Below are 23428 nucleotides of genomic sequence, written 5' to 3' on the forward strand. Positions count from 1 at the left end.
AGCTCTAAGTGCAAGTTGTGATGTCATATTTTTATTGTAATTCAGCACAAAATATTTTATAATTTCCATTTTGAGTGCTTCTTTGACTTGCTTTATTTAGAAATATATTGCTTAATTTTCTAATATTTGGGGATTTCTACTATCTTTTTGATATTATTTCTGGCTTAATTCCACTGTAGTCAAAGAACATATTCTGTGAATTCAGCCAATCAAAATTTATTGAGACTTGCTTTGTGGCCCAGCACATGGTCAGTTTTGATAAATAACTTATGTACACTTGAATGTGCATTCTACATTTATTGCATGCAATGTTCTAAATATATTAGCTAGGACTTACCTGTTAGTCTTCTTATCCATTCTTCCATATCCACACTTTTTTTTATCTGCTTCTTTTGCCAGTTACTTGAGGAGATGTGCTAACATTTTCAACCATGCTTATAGGTTTATCTATTTATATTTATATATAAAGTTCTCTCAGTTTTCACTTTTTGTATTTTTGATCTACTTCACATATGCATACCAATTAAGTTTTTAAGAAAAAACTTGTTAAATTGATCCTTTAATCATTGTGAAATGTCTGTCTAATATGTCTCAATGTTTTCTGTCTTAAAATCTAATTTGTCTGATATTACTATAAATACAGCAGCTTCACTTTGGTTCATGTTTGCATGGTATATCTTTTTTTAATACTTTTACTTTCAAATATTCTGTTTTATTTAAGGTATGTCTCTTATAAGCAGCACATAGTTGTAATTAGTATTTTTATCCAGTCTGACAATCTTCATTTTTTAGTTGGAGTAATCTATTCATATTTAATGTGATTCCTTGAATTCCTTTGCTTCCATCTAAAATTTTACTATTTGCTTTCTATTTGCTCTCTCTTCTTTATTCCTTTTTCAACTTTATTCTCTTCTTTTTAATTAATCAAGTTGTTTTTTATTTCATTTTAACACTCCTATACCTTGTCTGTGATATATTGTTTATTAATAGTTTAGTTACCACAATTACACCATTCCTTCTTGGCTTATTAAAATCTACCTTGAGTCTACAGAGAAAAGGGAACACTTATATACCATTAGTAGGAATGTAAATTAGTTCAGTCACTGTGGAAAGCAGTCTGGCAATTTCTCAAATAACTTAAAACAGAACTACCATTCGACCCAGCTATCCGATTACTGGGTATATACCCAAAGAAAAATAAATAACTATATCAAAAATACATATGCACTCATATGTTCATCATTGCACTATTCACAAGAGCAAAGACATAGAAACAACCCAGGTGCCCACCAATGGTAGACTGGATAAAGAAAATGTGGTACATATACACCATGGAATACTACACAGCCATAAAAGAATGAAAGCATGTCCTTGGCAGCAACATGGTTGGAGCTGGAAGCCACAATCCTAAGTGAATTAATGCAGGAACAGAAAACAAAAATGGGACTTAAATATTAAACACACATGGACATAAATATGGGAACAATAGACACTGGATTATTAGGGGGCAGAGGAGGAATGGGCTGAAAAACTACCTACCAGGTACTATGCTCACTACCTGGGTGATGGGATCCATACCTCAAACCTCAGCATCACACAGTATTCCCACGTAACAAACTATGTACCCCATGTATCTAAATTAAAAGTTAAAATTTTTTAAAATCAAAAATAAATGGTCACGTTTCAATTAAAAAAATAAATAAAAATAAAACCTACCTTAAGATAGTGCTTTTACTACTTCCCATATTAGGTAAGAACCTTAAAACACTTCAACTCCATTTATAGTCTCCTACCTTTTGTGCTGTAATCATGTATTTTAATTGCACATATATTTTAAACCCCAAAAGATATTATTGTTGTTGTTTTAAACAGCTAATATTCATATAGATTTACTCATATTAATCCTTTCTAGTGTTTATTCCTTCTTGAATTGCTTTGCTTCCGTCTACAATCACTTCCCTTTTGCCTAAATAACTTCCTTTAGTATTTCTTTTAGTGCACATCTTATAAATTCTCTCAATTTTTGTTTATCTTAAAACACATTTGATTCACTTTCATTTTGAAAGAATGTTTACTAGGTTGGCATTAATTTTTTTCCAGCACTTGAAGATGTCACAACATTGTCTTCTTTCACTATTTCTGTTGAAAAATTTATTTGTCAAGCTTATTGTTGCCCCTTTAAGGATAATGGACCTTTGATGTCTAGTTACTCTTAAAATTTTATCTTTGTTTCTGATACCCATCAGCTTCACTTTGATGTACCCAAGTCTGGTTTTCTTTCTCACTACATTAGTTTTCTATTGTCACAACAAGTTTCTACAAATTTAGTGACTTAAAACAATGCAAATGTATTGTCTTACAATTTCATAGGTCAGAAGTCCAGAAAATGTCCTACTGGGCTAAAATTAAGGTATCAGCAGAGATAAGTTCCTTTCTGTAGGCTCTAAGGGAAAATTCATTTCCTTGCTTATTCAGATTGCTAACAGGACTCAGTACTTTGCACTCGTATGACTGAATTCCCAGTTTTCTTGCTGGGTATAAGTATCAGCATTTCCTTCTTCTAGAGGTCACCTGCATTCCCTGACTCATGGCCCCCTTCTTCCTTCTTTAAAGCCAGCAATGGTTGATCAAATCCTTCTCATGCCACATCTTTCCCTAATCAATACTGCTACCTTCCTTGTCCATGTTTAAGGGCACAGCTTAACTAATCCAGGATAATCTCCTTATCTGAAAGTCATCTAATTAACAACCTTAATTCCATCTGAAACCTTACATCCCTTTTGCTATGTAACAGAACATATTCACAGATTCTTCAAATTAGGGTCATTATGCTCCTTCACAGTTACATAGCCTTTCAAACATGTAGCTTGATGCCTTCCTTCAATTTGTGGAAAATCCTCAGCAAGTGTTTGTTAAATATTGCTTTTGCCATTATCCTCAGCAAACTAATGCAGGAACAGAAAACCAAACACTGCATGTTCTTACTTATAAGTGGGATCTGAACAATGAGAACACATGGACACAGGGAGGGGAACAACACTCATTGGAGCCTGTCGGGGGAGGACAATGTGGGGAGAGCATTAGGGAAAAGAGCTAATGCATGCTGGGCTTAATACCTAGGTAAGAGTTTACCTGTGTAACAAACCCGCACATCCTGCACATGTACCCCGGAACTTAAAAAAAAAAAAACAATAAAATAATGTTTTAACAAATTCAAAAGAAAAAAAATATATATATTGCTTTTGCCCTCTTTTCTCTCTCTTCTCTTACCGGATTCCAATTCTACATATGTCAGACCTTTTTATCATGTTGTCTATGTTTCTTATTCTCTTTTCTGTATCATTTTCATCATGTTATCTATGTTTCTTATTCTCTTTTCTGTATCCTTCCATCTTTTTCTCTACTGATCTAGTCAAGGAAAAATTTCATGCAGAATGTTGATCACACTTCTCTAGCTGTGTCTTAATCTGCTCAGGCTGCTATGACAAATTATTACAGGCTGGATAGCTTTAAAAAGAAATTTATTTCTCAAAGAGCTAGAGGATGGGAAGTAGAAAATCAAGGTGCCAGTATGGTCAGGTCCTAGTGGAGGCCCTCTTTCTGGTTTACAGGCAGCCGTCTTCTCAGATCTCCACATAGTGGAGAGAGAAAGTATCTCTCTTATGTCTCTTACAAATCCACTATTCCCATTCATGAGGGCTCCACCTTCATGAACTAATGACCTGCCAAACACTCTGTCTTCTAATATTATCTTTTTGTGGGTTAGGATTTCAATATATGAATTTGGGAGCAACATAAACATTCAGTCCATAACAGCCTCCTTTTTTTCCCCCAGGGACCTTGGCCATTCAGGTCCCAGCCACTTGGTAGGTGTGACCTTCAGTTTTGGTCTTCCTGGCCCAGTAAGAGTGCTATAATCTCTAATTGCTGCTTTCTGTTTAGCCTTTATATCAAACACTGTCTGAGTTGGGCAATTCTTCGAGGGGAGAAAGCAGCAGCAAATACAAAACTCATCTCAATGTTTTTCCCTTCACTATATCATATCTTGTCATGTCCTATCTGCCTTGGTTGGTCTCTAGTGTCTTCAAACAGCTTTGTAAAATATTTGTCAAGCATTTATAATTATTGTCAATAGTAGAGCTAGTTTGATATTAGCTGCTCCATCCTAGCTGAAAATAAAAGCTCCATGCATAATTTTCAAGCTATAATTTTTATATTCTAAAATATATCTTTGCCTTAGGGGCACCTCTGGAGGGAAGAAAAGAGATGGCTTCTGGCTTTAATGTGATGTTTAGACTTTGGATCAGTCCATAGTATGATAGGAGAAAAAGCATGAAAGATCCATAAGCAGCCCAAGTGCCTTCCCTACAGTTTGGTTAACAAGTCCTTCTCCTTGTTACTCTCGCCTCACTAAGGTCCAACCACTTGGAGATGAGACAAAATGCTACCTCACAATAACCCATTATCACTCTTTTAAAATTTTCTGGCAATTTGGTATATAATTTTATTTTTATTTTTATTTTATTTTATTTTTGAGACGGAGTCTCGCTCTGTCGCCCAGCCTGGAGTGCAGTGGCGCGATCTCGGCTCACTGCAAGCTCCACCTCCCAGGTTCACGCCATTCTCCTGCCTGAGTAGTATACATTATGGAACATCTTTTTACTGACTACTGCTCTTTAGGAATTGCTATTTTAACCCTGTAAATAGTGTTAACTTTCAAACAGGCCAGGTTCTAGACCTTCTAGGTACAGTATAATTCAAATCTCATAACAACCTTGTGAGGTAGGTGATCCACTCCACTTTTAAAAGGAGGAAACAGGCCTAGAGTGTTTTAGGTAACTTACACAAGGTGAAACAACTAGTACGTGGAATAATAAGAATTCATATTTGTACTAGTTGAATTAAAAGTTAGCTTTCCCGTTCTCGTAGTGAAAATAGAAGCAAACTGTGGATAAAACACACAGATATGTTGTTGCCAATGCCTGTCTCCTGTGATCCGGTGAGGAATAAAGTGGAAGATTCTCAACCAAAGAGAAATTCTGAGTTAAAATGTCTCAACATTCTTCAGAGTATAAAGTACACTGGTAGAGGAGAAGGATGGAAAAAATTATTTCAAGAGCCTTAGGGTACTCCCAGAGAAACCTAGCCATCCAGAAAATTGTGTCTAGTCAAAGAAGGAATAGTACATTTTAAAGTATGTGTCAGAGGTTATAATAGCACCAACACAAACTAGTGATATGAATTGTTTCCAGGCTGTTTAAAAAATTAAAACATTAGGGCTTCTCTCTTATGAAGCCATCTAAGTCCTGATTTTTATGAAAATTGGCAAACATTCAAGATTTACGCTATCCAATCACATGGAGGACCACCAGATATCCAGAGTCTGACCAACTTAATTACATCAAAGGTGGTCAGACACTCAGAGACTGGGTTGCTCAGGCATAGTAGTCCACCTTAAAAATCATATAGCTAAAAGCCAACCACACACTTTCATTTCAAAAATATCGATGCCTCAATTCAGAATGTTGTATCATAATCAACTTGCATCAACCAGCATTATATCTAAGCCCTACGGGTTTCATACATTTTAGGGGATAATCTCGTGTGGTGATTAAAGGGGCAAAATCTCATTAGAATACCACATTTTTTTTGGCAGGGTCCCTACTAAAGGACGGGGACCATTTCCAAATCACAGTAATTTTAAAACTAGTATTTTTTTTAGACTGGAAAGGTAGCTGAATAAGACAGATTATTTTGCTCTTGCATTATAAAGCCTGACCATAGGCAAGTGAGGGCTGGTATGTCGATATCATGAGGGCAACAAGTTGTTCCGTTGTGTGATTACACCGCAATTTATTTATTCAGTCTTCCATTATGTACATTTGAGCTATTTCCAGTTAAGAGCTATTGTGAACATTCTTTTACACATCTATTAGTGCAGCTATTTGGGTTTCTTTTGGCCAATAGGTCTCACCTGGGAAGGGCTGATTTTCACAGTGATTGGGGGGTACAACTGATGTTCAGAGGGTTAGGACCAGGGATGTTAAACACCCTAAAATATCTGGTACTTTCCAGCACAAGGAAAAATCATTTCCCCATGAAATGTTAGTATCACCCTCCACTTTGACAAGCACTATTCTTGGAGACACACACACACACACACACACACACAAAATTCGTCGATCATAGAGTGTGCATATGTTCAATTTAACCACTAGTTGAAACAATTTACATTTCCACTAGCGGTTTATTTGTCCATGCCCTTTTTATTGCCAATCTAACACGTATATAATGACTCTTTATTTAATTGCTTTTGTCCCCTTGAAGTTCTTGGGGGATGATCTCTAGATGCTGCTGCTGAAACTATCCTTGCTGCAGATAAAGTGGAGCACTTTTTCCATGACTCCCAGGATCAATATGACATCACTCAAGGGGTGTCACAGATGATAATGATGCCTCTGATGAAGAGGTTCAAGATCCTAATGAAGATGGCAAAGAACCAGATGAGTCAAATTAAGAAGTAAGAAGAGGAGAAGCAGGAGGATAACCAAACAGGATCCAAACCAAGAGAATGCAATCCACAGTAATCAGGTTGTATGCATCCTTCAGGCTAATGTATATTGAAAATAGTCTAAATACCTCTATTATTTTACTTAGAACATTTTTTTCTTGTTAGAGTTATGGTTTTTTAATTTTAAAAATGGACTTAAAATAATTTTGTTTTTTAAAGAAATGTAATAATATCATTTTCTGTTACGTGTAGGATGCAGAAAATTCTCTAAAGTATGTTCACTCATTTTAAGATAGTTTTCTTCTGAAATCTTGCTGTCATGTAGCTATTTGGGGGGGTATCCCATCTTTCTCTTAAATTAATATTTTCGACTGAAGAACCCCCCCCATTAGATTAACACTCTTGACCTCTCCTCCCACCCCTTAATTGCTCCTCCCCACAGGTGGAATAGTGAAACTGATGACTTTGGGGTAATGATCTCAGCACACACAGCTTATCCTCATCCTCTTGTTTCTGTGATCTCCGCCTGCTGCCAATGGTACATTCTGCTCGATTCTTTCAACTACATGCTGAAACTGGTGGGACAAACTCTGCTCTTGTGAGGTAAAATGTAAGTTAGGAGGTACGTTGGGTTCAATTCATGTACACCAACTACACCATTTGCCTATTACATCTACTGCGAAAGTTGAATTTATAATTTTTAAAAGGTCCTGAAAAAGAAATCTCCAGGCTCCAGTGGTTTCACTGGAGACCTCTACCAAATTTTTTTTAGATAACAATTCTACACAATCTCTTCCAGAAAATAAAAGAGTGGAATTGCTTAATTCAGTTCATGGAGGCATTATTACCCTAATACAAAAACTAGACAGACAGTACAAAAAAAGAAAATTGGCCAGGCATGGTGACTCACGCCTGTAATTCCAGCACTTTGGGAGGCTGAGGCAGGAAGATCACCTGTGGTCAGGAGTTTAAGACCAGCCTGGCCAACATGGTGAAACGCTGTCTCTACCAAAAATACAAAAAATTAGCTGGGTGTGGTGGCGGGCACTTGTAATCCCAGCTACTCGGGAGGCTGAGGCAGGAGAATCCCTTGAACCTGGGAGGTGGAGGTTGCAGTGAGCCAAGATTGCGCCATTGCACTCCAGCCTGAGCAACAAGAGTGAAACTCTGTCTCAAAAAAAAAAAAAAAAAAAAGAAAGAAAAGAAAAGAAAAAGAAAAAAAAAGAAAGAAAATTACAGACCAATTTTCTTCATAAATGTAGACATAAATCTTCTCAACAAAATATTAGCCAAGCAAGTTCAGCAAGGTATAAAAATAATTATACATCATGACCAAGCAAAATGTATTCTAGGTATGCAAGACTTGTTCAATATTCAGAAGTCACCCAATGTAATCCACCATATCAATGAGCTAAATAAGAAAAATCACATGACCATACCAATTGATGCAGAAAATGCATTTGGTGAAATCTAAAATCCATTCATGATGCTTTATAAAATTACAATAAAATAAAAATAGAAGGTAATTGTCTCAATTTGATAATGGGCATCTACAAAAACCGTACAGTTAACATCATGCTTAATGGTGAAAGACTGCTTTCTTTCCAAGATTGGGAACAAGGTAAAGATGTCCACTCTCAGTACTGCTGTTCAGCATTATACTGGAGATCCTAACCATCATAACAAGAAAAGAAATAAGAGTCATACAATTCAGAAAGGAATAACTAAAATTTTCCCTTTTTGCAGATGACATGGTGGTCTACGTAAAATATGCCAAAGAAGGTATCAAAAAATTCTAGAACTAATACATGAGTTCAGCAAGTTCGCAAGATACAATTTTGACATACAAAAATCAACTTATTTCTACATATTAACAATGAAGACACGGACACTGAAATTTAAAACACAGTATCATTTACAATTGCTCAAGAACTGAAATAGGTGTAAATCTCACAATACACGCACAAAACTTACATGTTAAAAACTATGAAATGCTGATAAGAAAATCTAAGTAAACAGAGTTCATGCATTGAAAGGCTCAATGTAGTAAAATTGTCAATCTCCCCAAATTTATACACAGGTTTAAAGCCATTACTATCAAAATCCTACCAAGATTTTTGTGGATACGGACAAAATATGTCTATAATTTCTACAGAAAGGTAAATAAATTTGAATAGCTAAAATAAATTTGATAAAAGGAGAAAGGAGAAATCTAATTTCAAGACTCGACCACCTTCAATAATAAAGACCGTGTGGTATTTCTGGAGGGATATACACACATACATCAATGGAATAAAATTGAGAACCTGGAAATATCCTCACAAAAGAACTGGCCACTGATTTTTTGACAAAGGTGCAAAAGCAATTCAATGGTGGAAGGCTGGTCTTCAACAAGTGGTGCTGGAATAATTGGACATCCATGGGTAAGAAAATGAATCTTGACCAAAGTCTCCCATCTTATACAAAAACAAACTCAAAATGGACCATGGACTTAAATGTAAAATGTAAAAGGATACAGCTTCTAGAAAAAAAAACACACACACACACACACAGAGATTACTTTTGAAATCTAGTGCAAGGCAAAGGGTTCTCAGACTTGATACTAAAAGGAAATATTGGATCCCACAAATAAGGAGTTGGGCGGAAATGGTGATAATTAATGCATACAAAAATATAGTTAGAAAGGATGGGCCAGGCATTGTGGCTCACGCCTGTAATCTCAGCTCTTTGGGAGGCCAAGGTGGGCAGATCACTTGAGCCCAGGAGTTCAAGACCGGCCTGGGCAACATGGCAAAACCCAGGTTCTACTAAAAATACAAAATTAGCCAGGCACAGGAGCATGCATCTTTAATCCCAGCTACTCAAGGGGCTGAGGCAGGCAGAGAGCTTGAGCCCCGGAGGCGGAGGTTGCAGTGAGCCCAGATCGCTCCACTGCATTCCAGACTAGGCGACACAGTGAGACCTTGTCTCAAAAAAAAAAAAAAAAAAGAATAAGATCTAGTATTTGATAGCACAACAGAGTGAATATAGTCAATAATAATTTAATTATATATCTTAAAATAACTAAAAGAGCATAATTGGATTGTTTGTAACACAAAGGATAAATGCTTGAGATGATGGACACCACATTTACCCTGATGTGATTATTATGCATTCCATGCCTGTATCAAAACATCTTATGTACCATATAAATATATACACCTACTATGTACCCACAAAAATTAAAAATTAAAATATATATATTAATAAATTGGACTTCATCAAAATTAAAAACTGAAAACCTTTTGCTCTGTGAAAGACACTGTTAAGAGGATAAAAAGACAAGCTACAGACTAGGAGAATATATTTGCAATATTTGACAAAATATTCCACTTCACACCCACAATGATGGCTATAATAATAAAGGAAAAATAACAAGTGTTGGCAAGAATGTGGGAAAGTGGAAATTATACATTGTCAGTAGGAATGTAAAATGATGCAACCCTTTGTCATACAGTTTGGCAGTCCCTCAAAAAGTTAAACATAGACTTGTATGAGCCAGCAATTTCACTCTTAGGTAACTACGAAAGAGATTAGAAAACATATGTCCACACAAAATCTTATACACTAATATTCATAGCAGTTTTATTCATAATAGCCATAAGTGGAAACAAACCAAATGTCCATCAGCTGACGAATGGATAAACATAATGTGGTGTATCCATACAATGAAATATTATTCAGTCATAAAAAGGAATGAAGTATACTACAACATGGATGAAACTTAAAATTATTACGTTAAGTGAAAGAAGTCAAGTACAATGTATGTTTCCATTTATATGAAATGTCCGGAATAGGCAGATCCATAGTGACAGAAATTGGATTAGCAGTTGCCAGTGGTCAGTTGGAATTGGAAATGGCTGCTAATGTGTATGGGGTTCCTTTATAGGATAATAAAATGTTCTAAAATTAGATTGTGGTCATGGTTGCACAAGTCTTTAAATATACTACAAACAACTGAATTTTCCACTTCAAATGGGTAAATTGTATGGTCTGTGAATTACATTTTAATAAGGCTGTTGTATAAAAACAAAAAAACTAATAAAGACATATTTAGAGAAATAGCCTATTTTGAACCAACTTCCAGTCCCGTTCTATTTCAAGTACAGCAACCCAGGGTAGACACTGGAGTTCAGATTTCCAAAATGCTATCAAATTTTAGCCACACATTTTAACAAACAAAATCTTGAAAGAAATAATATAAGCATTAAAGGGTGCTAGACACATCATGACAAATGAGGATGATAAGTGAGTATAAGAAGGACTAAGTTAATCTGTAGAATCCCAGGAGTTTACTGGCAATCCCACTTTCTCTAATAGTCAGAGAAAAGAAAGACTTAATAAATTGAAAACAGCAAAACTACATTCTAAAATCCAAGTCTCTTACAGATATATATTAAGACTCAGAAGAAAATCTAACATGCTTAGGTCTTTATTAAAAATAGAAGTAGGATTTGGATGGAAGAAAGGAAAAGGGAAGAACATCAATCAACCATTCATAGTATGTTTAATATGTGCTCAGGTTGAGCAAAGGCAGGGAACAAATATGAACATTTGCTTGAGATACTAAAGGGCAAAAGGAGTCTAGAACCACTTTAATGGTAAATCTGTGTTAAAGACTTCTGTTTACATGCTTCAAATATATCAATCAAACCTCATTCGACATCTGATAGAAAGATAACATAGGAGCAACCTTGATTCCGACAAGCTATAGGGTATTATAAGCTATACAGATCTATCCTTGTATATAGCGGCAATTTAGTTAATAAAATCATCAAGAGCAGCCTTAAAAGGGAAAGATGTTGGAAAAGGGCAGCACTGCGCTGGAGGTTGTAGTGCTCTCGTTGCCAGGCAGCCACCCTCAGGCCCTCTCTTGTTACCGTGGTGATGTTTGGAGAGCTTACCTAAATACTCTTTGAGATAGCAGCTGAACTCTCCACATCCTTTTAGCACCAACTAGTCATGCCACTTCTTTTTCTTCCTCCCCCACAACTCCACCCACACTCTTATAATCTTATGAATTTGATGAACCTATATGTGTACCTCCAATGTCCAAGGCTGGAGAATTATGCTAATTTGCCTATCTAGGTAAATGAATGAAAGGATTGTTAAGTGAATGTGAGGATAGAAAAAAACAAGGTTCTTCAAACAAAAAAATTGATATGTTTGGAAGATAATGCAGGATCTGTCCTACCTAACGTCATGGAAAGCCTTATGCTCTGCCACTTATCACACTGTTATCTTGTTCATGTTCGTCCCCCTTTCTAGGCCTGAGTTTCTTCATTTATAATAAAAGATAGTTGAACTGTAGAAGTTGTTTCTAAACATTTTGGCCAAACCTATAGTAAGAAATACAGTTTACATCACAACCCAGTAAGCACATATACATACATCGAATCTAACACAAAAATTTTACAAAGCAATTCTTACCCTTACTATGTGTGATGTAGCCTGATATTTTCTGTGCTGTTATTTTTACATATTTTTAATTGCTGTTTGTGACCCAATAATTTGACTTCATAGCCTCATTAATGTTTCACAATCCACAGTCTGAAGAACACCGAACTGTGGGCATCTAATGGCTCCCTATAGTTCTAGCATTCTATCGTTTTATGTTATGTCTTTATCTTCCTTTTAGAATAGTAGTAACAATAGCTAGTAATTATTGAGCTCTTACTATGTGCCAGGCATTGTTTTAAGCACTTTGCCCATATGAACTAACTTAATTTTTTCAACAACTATGACTACTTTTATTGGTTCAATTTTAAAGATGAAGAAAATCAATGTGGCTTATAGCTGCACCAAATTTAGTGGACAACCAAAATACATTTCATAATGTATTTAAGGTGTTTTGAATATCTTAGAACATTCCATTTTATAAAATTCTGTTTTGCCTACTTTTACCATTTTAAACCCTGGAAGGCACTGTAATAAGCCTTCAGATCTGAGAGGAGAAAAAGATCAATAACCTTAATAATACTCATTACTGGCTTTGAAGGTCATATCCTTTACTTTTTCTATTATTGTGAAAGTGATCCTAAAACAGGTGCTTAGTAATGCCAAATCAGAGAGCATTCATACTTTCACAGGTGTGACCACTACTCAAGTAGGCACATTAATTCTTGGGGAGGAGCTGCACACTATCAGCAGATTGTCAGTAGAGCAGTAAGTCTCCAAATGTGTGCCCACAGTCACCATACATCTTTGTTAGTAGTAGTGTAAAACTAAACATTAGTGCTATTTCTTCCCAATTCCAGTAATTATCCAAATACTAAGCACGACTGCCAATATCCATCTTTCATGAATTAGCTGGAAGAACCCAGAATGTGATGAGACAATACTATTATTCATAAATTTCACTGAGCATATATAGTTTAGGGGCTGCTGATGGAACAGATTTGAAATATTTCAAACACATTCTCCTTTGATAAACAACAGAGATAGTCGACATTTAATGACCCCTACAGTAAATGCAATACAAATCCATAATTTCATTTATTCATTCAACAACACTATTGAGTACCTACTATATGCTACTTATTTTGCCACTGGAGATTCTGCAGTTTACATAACAAAGTACCTACACTCAGGCAACTTATTTTATGTTTGGTAAGTTTGGATTTTTGTACATTGTATTTGTTTGTTTATGGAAAGCCACACTTGTATATTCCCTTTGGTAGAGAGGCACTGTGAATTATATGTTTTACTTATTTAAAATATTTGAGTGACTTTTATGCATAGCAGTAGTGAAAGAACAAATCAGTTTCTGCTTTCGAAAAGTTTAAGATCTAGTTAATGCAGATCATAATCGGATGTTCCAACTTGGAGCGACTTTGCTACCCCAGGGGACATTTGGCAATGTCTGGAGATATTTCTGGTTCTCACAACTGGAGGGGGAGGTGCTACAGGCATCTAATAGGTAGAGGCCAGAGATGCTGCTAAGCATCCTACAGTGCACAAGACAGCCCACAACAAAAAACTTTCTGGCCCAAATAATCAAGAGTGCCCATGTTGAGAAACTCTGAGTTATGCATACATTAAGCTTTTTTTTAACTGCAAGTATTAGATGATAAGTATCAAATGGGTGATACAGAGAAGAGAAAGATTATCCTAGACTGAATTGGTGAGGGGAGGCATCACAAAGGAAGTGGGGTTCAAGACTGTCACCTCACTCCTTTGCTCATAACAGAAGAAACCCTGCTACCTCTCTGACCTCACCTCCTACCACTCTCCCCCTCGCCCCTCCACTGCAACTGATTGGCTTATGCATTTCCTTGAAAATATCCAGTATGCTTCTGTCTCATGGAATTTATTCTTCTTGTTTTCTCTGATTCAAGTGCCATTCCCCTAGATATCCACATAGCTCACTTCCTCACTTCCTGCACATCTCTGTTCTGTTCAGTCTCTTACTAGAGAACTTTTCTGTAATCATACATTTTATAAAATATTAACTCCTGTTCCCTCCACTTTATTTCCCCTTACTATGTTTTTTGGTCTCCCTAGCAAGGCTATACCCGGCCCAGACCAGACACTCAAGAAATCTGTATAGAATGAGTAAATTAGTTAAGTATTAATAACGGCAGGGCTCTTTAGCCCAAGCAATGAGAAGAAACTTGAGGGAAGGACCCTGACTACAGTTATTCCCAGTGGCCTAAAACAGTGCCTACCTCATATAGAGACTTCATAAATAGTGAATAAAGAATGATAAAATAGAGAGCCAAAGAAAATTAGTATAAACAAAATTAGCTCATAACCATCTTAAAAAGTATTCTTAGAACAATTACTCCCTTCTGTGTCTACTGGTACATCTAAGTACATCTGATAAATATTTTATCCTTAATTTTTACTATTCTTATCAGCTTTTTCACTTTACATTCGTTCCTGATATATGCCTTGCATTAAACAAACAAATATTAAAGTTTCTGAAATCTATACCTTAGATGTATATTAGGCCAGGTATTATATTAAAACTACGTGCATTTTAAGAAGTCTAATCTAAAGGCAGCCCTTTACAAGCCAGTTCTAGTTTTCTGTTTTCATTTGCACTTAAACACTAATTCACCCACCCTACACTCAGGGAACCACTACAGATAATTATGCTAATGCTAATCGCAATAGCAGCTAATGTTTATTGAGGACTTTTTGTGCTAGGGTCTGTCCTGGAGGCTGTGCATAAATTATCTGGTTTTGTTCATACTACAGGAAACCCATGTTATTACATTAATGTATGTTAACCAACTGTAAATTACTTTCTGTTCCTGGCCCAAAGCCCAAACCCCCAAATCCCTGAGCTTTGACTCTGCACCCTGATTCTTGCCACTTTCTCTTTTCCCTTGCCTCTAGGCATCCTCCTTTCCAGGGGACCACAAGCGCTCTCCCCCTCCCTCTTTGAGAACCATGACAACCACCGATTCCCCCTCCCCTTCCCCTGTCATCCCTCCCCCAGACGGCAACCCGGCGGGCACAAGGTCGGACGACCTGCTACGTAACTCGCGCGTGTGACTGCCTAGTAACAGTGTCTCGAGTCGGAAGCGCTCGGAGCGAGGGGCGGGGTGGGAGAGCTGGCGCGCGCACGCGTAAAGTCTTTGCAGCCTCGCTACGGGGCGGAGCCTTGCTTGTCAGCAGGGGCAGAGTAGCGACCGTCGCCAAAGCGCGCGGTTTTATTTCTCTCCGCTTTGGACGGGGCAAACTAGCTTTTGGGAGTGAAGCGGGTACGCAGTTATCCAAGAATGTCTGGTGAGTCAGGACAGCCTGAGGCTGGTCCCTCACATGCAGGGCTAGATTGGCCGAACCTTGAGAGGAATCGGGCTGGGGTCCCGGGAGGGGTGATCCGCAGAGCTGGTTCCCAAGGGCCCAGGTCCTGGATCCAAAAGGTTCTTGAGCAGATTATGGACTCACCTCGCCAGTGTGTCACCCCCTCGGAGGTGGTGCCTGTAACTGTGCTGGCCGTCCAGAGGTACCTGTTAGAGGATGAGCCACGCGACACGGTGCCCAAGCCTCCCCTTTATTGCTATGATGTGACGATCTCAGATGGGGTGTACCAGGAGAAGTGCTACCTGGACCCCAGCTTGAACTCTCTCGTATATCAAAATATTCTTAAAGTTGGCATTCAAATGAGAATTTCCAGGGTCTCATGTCTTTACAATGAGAAAAGGATAGGCCAGGGGATCCTGTGCATAGATAACGTCCACTGTGGGGAGACTTCAGACAGTATTTCTTTAGAAACTCCCTTCAGAAATAGAGCGCACCAGGAGAAACCAGAGAGGCCTTTAAGAGGCGGGAAGAGTCATTACCTGGCGCTGTGGAATAACGAAGATCCCTATGGAGATATCTGGTTAACAGACAAGCAACCTGAGGAACACAACTTTAGCGGTAAGTGTTTGGAAAGAACGGCAGAGAGGGTTTTAAAAAAAATAGTTTTCAGGAGCTTGCGCGAACGGGAAAGGAAATGAAAATGCTTTTGTATTGTTAATTACAAGCCAGGAGTGGTAGGTAGACAAGTTTTCTTAAATGACCAAGGGATGCTCAATAAGATTTGCACAGCCCGTGGTTTTTGTTGGTGTTTTTTGTTTGTTTGTTTCTTTGATTGCAAAAGTGGCCAATTCAGGAAGTGTGTCTGACTACATCTTAAAATTCAGTCTGGCAGACGTACTGATGTGGGAGTCGGTATTCCTCATACGTTCGTTACATGTTTGATTGTGGTGGAATTATTCTTAGTTTTATTCCCAATCCAGTTGTGGAAATAGTACGTTGTGTCGGTTGAAGAGCTTATAGATTTGAATTTAGCATTAAGGTTGTAAAAATTTGCGGGTTTGCATGTTTTAATCTTCATTCGAAAAGGATGTTCCGTGATGTATTCCTTAATACTTTACATTGATTGAAGCGCCCCGTAACAGTTATGTAAATATCACCTTTTAACTGTGTGATTTTATGGGAAGGCTTGACATTCTTCTCATTTTCTTGTTTCTTATTACTCACCACAAAGAGTACTGATCTGGGAACTTCAATTTTTCTGTATCAGAAGTAGGAAGTTAGCTTGAAAACACTAGCTTGCCATCAGCAACTGCTCTAAAATACGTTTTTTTTTTTCTCTAACAGATGAAATTAAGGGGAATAATAGTACTGTAGGTATGAACACGTTTGAAATGGGGAAAGAAATAAAATGCAAAAAATAAAATAAAAGAAAGTACTGCAAGGAGAAAGACTATAATTTTCTACATTACTGCTTTTCAGTCCCTTTTACAATGTTGTCACAATGCTAAATCATGGATAATCTTACTGTGACGTGTAAGAGCAACAAACTTGAAAGTAAAAGGATAACTAGCTCAAAAACCATGCAATTATAGTCACATCCAGTTGTAAGGAAAAAAAGATGTTATAGAAATGTGCAGGCAAGGATGTTTTAAATAACTAAATTTTAAAAAGCAAGATAGCTATTTCGGGGATGAAAAAATGGAGTGATTTTATCTCAAATGTGAAATAAGGCAGTAGTGCATTACTACTCTAAATGCTGATCACTTTAATTTTTAGAATTGAATATGTAAATGAAAAACTGGTGCCCTACAAGAAAAGTTGAGGGGATTAATGCTTTGTAAAATGTATTTTGTCATAATATCTATTCATTCATTAAAACCATATTTATAATACAAAAGGCAATGTCTGTATGCCAAAATAAAACCCAATCTGTATATTTAAAAGTATATTGTGTTAGAAATATACCACCCAAGTATAGTAAAATGTTAGTGATAAAATCTAGGAAGTGGGCATATTGATGTTCACTGTAAAATTTGTTCAGTTTTGCTATGTGTCTCAAATTGTTAATAATAAAATATTAGGGAGAAGTGAAAGACCTCTTTCACCTTCCCTAGTGTCTTCACCTTTCTTCTAAAAATCTCAAATTGTCAGCAGTTTGTTGTGTATTTTTTTAAAAAAGGAATTAATTTCGCATTGTGTGATTTGCTATTTCCACTAAACACATCTTAGGCATCTTTCATGTACATCTGTACATACAATATTCCATAGCATGGGTGTGCCATAATTTCTATAATCATGCCCATGTGAATAGGTAATTTGTAGTTTTAGACACTTATTAGTGTGTTAGTATTGCATACAATGCTAAGCATCATTAGAATGTACACATATTTTTGTTTACTATGTTCAAGTATTGCTGTTGAACGGCTTCCTCTAGCGAAATTGCTGGCTTAAAAGGTATCTAATTTTTTTTAATTTTGTGGATATAGACAGATCATCTTCTGAAAAGGTTGTACTAATTTACATTTACCAACATACATATGAGAATGCCCATTTCCCCATATCTTACTATTTTTAAATATATCTTTTGACATTTTTCTAATTAATTTATAGGATTCCTTTGCTAATGGGTATTAAAATTTTGTCTGCTGTATACTGCAAATTAGTTTCTTTCATTCTGTTCTTTTTCTCTTAACTTTGTTTATGGCACACGTTTGTGCTTTTGAAACTTTTCATTAAGGTTTACCTTGTACACAGTAAAAAAAAGGTTTTAAAAATACAGCTTGATAAATTTTCATGTATATATACCTGTGTAACCATCACCCTCCTCCCTTTAAGATATAGAACATTTCTGTATCTTGTTACCCCAAAATTCTCCCTCATGCCTCCTCCTGGTCAGTACCCTATATGAAAGGTAACACATATTGTAACCTCAAATATAGCTTTTAAAAATAGAAGTTAACCTGTGCCACACCCTCCTGCCTAAATCTCTCAGGTGGCTCCCATCGCATTTAGGCAGCAACCCAAACTCTACGGGGGTCTGGAAGGCAGGCTGTACTGCAGAGGATGGCGAACTTTCAGTAAAGAGCCAAACAGTAAATCTTTTTGTCTTTCCAGACATGATCTCTGTCACAACCATTCACTTTTGCCATTGTATATGGATAGCAGCCACAAGCGGTATGTAAATGAATGGGTCTGGCCGTGTTGCAATAGAACTTCATTTACAAAAACAAGCAACAGGCAGGATTTGGCTTGTGGGCTGTATAATTTGCTGACCTCTGCCCTACAGAATCCCTTCCTCACCTCTCTAATCTCTAACCCTTCTCCTCCACCATTTTGTTCTAGCAACCAGCCTTCTTTTTGATCTTCAAACCTCCAGTCTTTTTCCTGCACCTGCTTTTTCCTCTTTCTGGAAAGTTTCTTCCCATCTTCCAGTTTCAGCTCAAATAAAAACATTTTTAAAAGTGCCTTTTAAATAAATATTTCCTCCCCCATTTATTCTTATTATACCACCCCGCAAATGATCTTCATAGAATCATAGCATTCTGAAATTATTTTCTTTAGCTGTTTTTCTTTCCCTGCTTACATTTTTATAAGATCCACAACTCTTTTTTTTTTTATTTTCATTTCTGTGGGCCGTATCTTATAGCTAGAACAATGTCTGGCACATAGTAGGCATTCAGTATTTGTTGAATAAAGGAATGAATGAAATAAATGGATGTTTTTACTAATGTTGAGCCACTTTTGAATTCCCACTTGGTCATGATTATTTTTACGTCTGTTTATTTAAGTGAATTTGGTCTACAGGTTTGGTTTTTGTTTTTGTTTTTTGCAGGGAGAGTACTTTTTCAATGCAATTTTTATATGGAGTTAATATTAGCCTAGTGGAATGAGTTGGAAAGCTTGCCCGTCTTTCTGTACTTACATAAATTATATGTTCCTTAAAGATTTAGTAAAATTCCTCTCTAAAACTATCTGAACCTGTTGTCTTGGGCCGGGATTGGGGGTTGTTGGGGGGATGCCTCTTTTTCAATTTCTTTTAGAGAAAATGATTAAACCAATAATGCTTTTTCAAGAGCCCATTTTTGAGAGTTGGTAATTCACTAGGAAATCTCATTTCACCTAGATCTCAAAGTTGTACGTAGTAATCTATGTTTTCTGACCTATCTTGTCAATCATGACTCTTCTCACAATCCTCATGTTTGTGTGTTCACCTTTTCTCATGGTGAGTCTTGCCAGAAGTTTATCAGTCTTATTGTTGGCATTTTTTAAGACACTTGGTTTTACTAATAACAAAATCTATGGTGAGGAGATGTTTTCTACTTAATTTCTGCTATCATCTTTAATTTCTTTTATGTACTTCCTTTGTTCATATTTTTCTTGTACTACTTTCTTGAGTTAAATGCTTGGTTCATATATTTCCTTGTTTGTTTCTTCCAAAAGCATTTAAATTCTGAAATTTCCCATGAGTATTGCTTAGGCTGCATCCCCCAGGTTTGGAAGTATAGAGATTTTATTGTTACTCGTTATTTATATTTTCTTATTTTATCTGTATTATTTTTGTATTTTTGCATTATTGAATTATTGTAATCACTTTTGAAGTAATTACACTCCAGCCCAGTGGTTTTTCTTTAGTGTTTTCCATCTTTCAAATCCATTAAAAAAATGACAAAACTGATTTAAACAACCATGTTGGAAACTAGATGTTGTGATAACTTAATGTGCGTCAATTCATTTTGATTATATACTTTCATTACCTTCCTGTATTCTATTTAGCCTTTTGGAGTCTAAATTTCACTGATATTTTCACTTTTGGGGGTCTTCTCTGACATTTCAAGTGATAATTTTACAGAGACGGTAATGTCTTTAAACCCCTCTCTTTTATTTTCTTGGCATGCAATTGGCATTTCTTTTTTTTTTTTTTTTTTTTTTTTGACAGAGTCTGTTTCCCAGGCTGGATCACTGGCATGATCTCGGCTCACTGCAACCTTCGCCTCCCAGGTTCTCCAGCAGCGATTCTCCTGCTTCAGCCACCTAAGTAGCTGGGACTACAGGCACACACCACCACACCCAGCTAATTTTTGTATTTTCAATAGAGACGGGGTTTCACCATGTTGGCCAGGCTGGTCTTGAACTCCTGACCTCAGGTGATCCACCCACCTCAGCTTCCCAAAGTGCTGGGATTACAGCCGTGAGCCACTGTGCCCGGCTCTTTTTTGCTTCTTTAATCTCTGAAAGTTCAGAAAAAGCTTATTTATTAGGTTTAAAGTTTATTATTATACCAGGTTTTTAAAAGTATAATTCACATATTCCGGATCCTTATTTTTAATCTACTTTATTTGCCCATTTCTCAGAGGAATATTGGCTTCTCTCTCTGATGATAGTTGCATTTATTTCTCCTTATATTTCTAAAAGGTTTTGCTTTAGATGTTACTATAACGTGTGCAATTTCATAACTGATTAATATATTATTGTTGAGTTTTACACTTTATCAATATGGAATTTGCCTCTTTGTCCCTTTTGCCTTGAATTCTATTTTTCCTAATAGTAATGTTTGCCACTTCCACAGTCTTTTTGGTAGCACATCAGGACAATGATATTCAAATGTGAGTAGGCACGCATATCACCTCTAGAGTGCCAGTCAGAAAAATAACTTAAGTGCTTCCTAACTCTAAGAATTCACAAATAATGTCAAGAAACACTGCAAAAAATGGATGGGGCAAAAATGAGCAATGGGAATTGGAGACAAATAAGCATCCAGGTACTAACAAATCCAAATTACACTTACAAAAATCAGAGAAAAAAATTTAAGCAGAAAAAAAAAATTTGGAAAAGGTTGCAAAGATAAAGAATACACCAAAACTTAAAGAAATTATTAAGGCAGTATGTTTCAAATGTTGAAGCAAAAAAGAAATGCCAATTGCATGCCATGAAAATAAAAGAGAGGGGTTTAAAGATATTACCGTCTCAGTAAAATTCTCACTTGAAATGGCAAAGAAGATCCCAAAAAGCTAAACAGAATACATGAAAATCATGAAAGTATATAATCAAAATGAATTGATGCACAATAAGTTATCACAACATCTAGTTTCCAACATGATTGTTTAAATCAGTTTTGCCGTTTTTTTTAATGGATTTGAAAGATGGAAAACAGTAAAGAAACGCCGTTAGGCTGGAGTGTAATTATTTAAAAAATGACTACAGTAATTCAGTAATGCAAAAATACAAAAATAACACAAGATAAAATACAGATTGCTGACCACCATTCCCAGTGTATGATTCATTAGGTCTGGGGTAGGGCCCTAGAATTTACATTTCTAACATGTTCACTGGTGGTAACGATGCTGTTGGTACAGAGACCACACTTTGAGAACCACTGGCAAGCCGGTCGCGGTGGCTCATGCCTGTAATCCCAGCATTTTGGGAGACCAGGGCGAGCGGATTGCTTGAATTCAGAGTCCATGTTGAGACCAGCCTAGGTCCAGACCAGCCTAGACCAGCCGAGGCAACATGGCAAAACCCCATATTTAATAAAAATACCTTAGCCCGGGCATGGATTTGTGCCTGTAATCCCGGCTACTTGGTGCAGGGGTGGGGTGGGGGGAGCCTGAGTCCGGGAGGTTGAGGCTGCACTGAGCCTTGATCGTGCCACTGCACTCCAGCCTGGACCAAAAGAGTGAGACCTTGTCTCAAAAAATAAAAAAAAGAGAACCACTGGGCTTAGTGTATGCTTGTCCATCCCTTTATTTCCATTTTGTTTTAGGGTTGTCTCTTTTAAAAAGTGTATAGCTAAGACTGCCTTTTGATCCAAACCAATTATTTTTCTTTTAAGAGATCAATTTAATTTATCTAAATTTAATGTGAATAATGGTGTTTGTACCTGTTCTTGAAATTCTACTTTATGTTTACCATATGCCACCTTATTTTTTTTTTTTTTACTTTTGCAGGATTAAAATTTTCTTTTTCTTCTAGTAGTTTGGAAATTATACATTATATTTGTATTCTCCTAGTCTCCTAGTTGTTACTGAATTTTTTTTAAAAACTTTTATGGGTACATAGTAGGTGTAGATATATATGGGGTACATGTATTAATGTTTTAACAAAATTATTTAAACTTACATGTCTGTTTCAGTCTCCAGAATTATTCAAAATATATAATATACCCCTACTGAATAAGAGAAGATATTTAGGACTCCACTTGATCATGGCACAGTTGTCTTTGTGCATGCTTCTAAATAAGTATTGTATTTAGGATTTTTGCCATCATAACTGATTTTTGGTTTATAGTTTTCTTTCTTGTACTATTTCTGTTGGAATTTTTCCGGATTGTTCTAAGTTTATAAAGCAAAGTGGTACAATTTCTATACTTTATTAGGCTCTGGGACAATTTATAGCTCAGGGAAAGAGCTGTTCTTTGAAATTTGTTAGAATTTTCTTGTAAAACCGTGTGAACCTGCTGCCAGTTTTGGAAGCCATCATTCATAAACTTTTTTCATTTTATTCCATGGGTAAGGACCTAGTTTGGTTTTCTGTTGCTTCTTATGGCAATAGTGGTAATTCATATTTTTCTAAGAAATTATCTATTTCACTGATCTTTTCAAATTTATTGATATAAAATCATACATAATAATCTTTTAACAATTTTTATTTGTGTGTATAGTTGTTTACATTCTGAGTATTACATTTTTGTTTTCTTTTTCATGATTAGACTTGCCAAAGATTTACCTTTTTATTAATTTTTCCAGAGAATTGAATTTATCAATTCTATTTTTTATTGTGGTGTAGTGTTTTCTGATTCATTATTTTTAGCTTTAATTTTTATTCCTCCTGCATTCCTTAGATTTATTCTTCTGCTATGATTTTTACGGTATGGTCCAGGGACCTCTAGTGGTGCCCCAAGACATTTTCAGAGGATTCATGAGGTCAAAGCTATTTTCACAATACTAAGGCTTTACTTACCTTTTTTCACTCTTATGCTCTCACAAGTGTACAGTGTAGTTTTCCAGGGGCTAAATGACATGTGACATAAAAGCAAACTGAATATCAAAGGAGATATGAATATCCACCTGTCATTTATTAAGCTAGATACTAATAAGATTTGCAGAAATGCAAAACAATGCCACGCTT

At 36.3% G+C, this 23428-nt stretch overlaps 1 protein-coding gene across 3 annotated transcripts in view; it reads left to right on the forward strand.

Annotated features, from left to right (window-relative positions):
- The first annotated feature begins 15128 nt into the window (after nt 1-15128).
- The window catches only part of RADX (RPA1 related single stranded DNA binding protein, X-linked), a 69075-nt gene continuing 60775 nt past the window's right edge, over nt 15129-23428 (forward strand). For 2 of the 3 annotated variants that reach the window (XM_055268601.2, XM_055268602.2), the window contains exon 1: nt 15129-15922. In XM_055268601.2, coding sequence (XP_055124576.1) covers nt 15280-15922 — 643 coding nt within the window. In that variant the 5' untranslated portion in view covers nt 15129-15279. The remainder of the gene's footprint in view (nt 15923-23428) is intronic. The other variant, XM_063634723.1, reaches the window with a different exon arrangement.

Source organism: Symphalangus syndactylus, chromosome X (genome assembly GCF_028878055.3).
Source record: "Symphalangus syndactylus isolate Jambi chromosome X, NHGRI_mSymSyn1-v2.1_pri, whole genome shotgun sequence".
NCBI lineage: Eukaryota > Metazoa > Chordata > Mammalia > Primates > Hylobatidae > Symphalangus > Symphalangus syndactylus.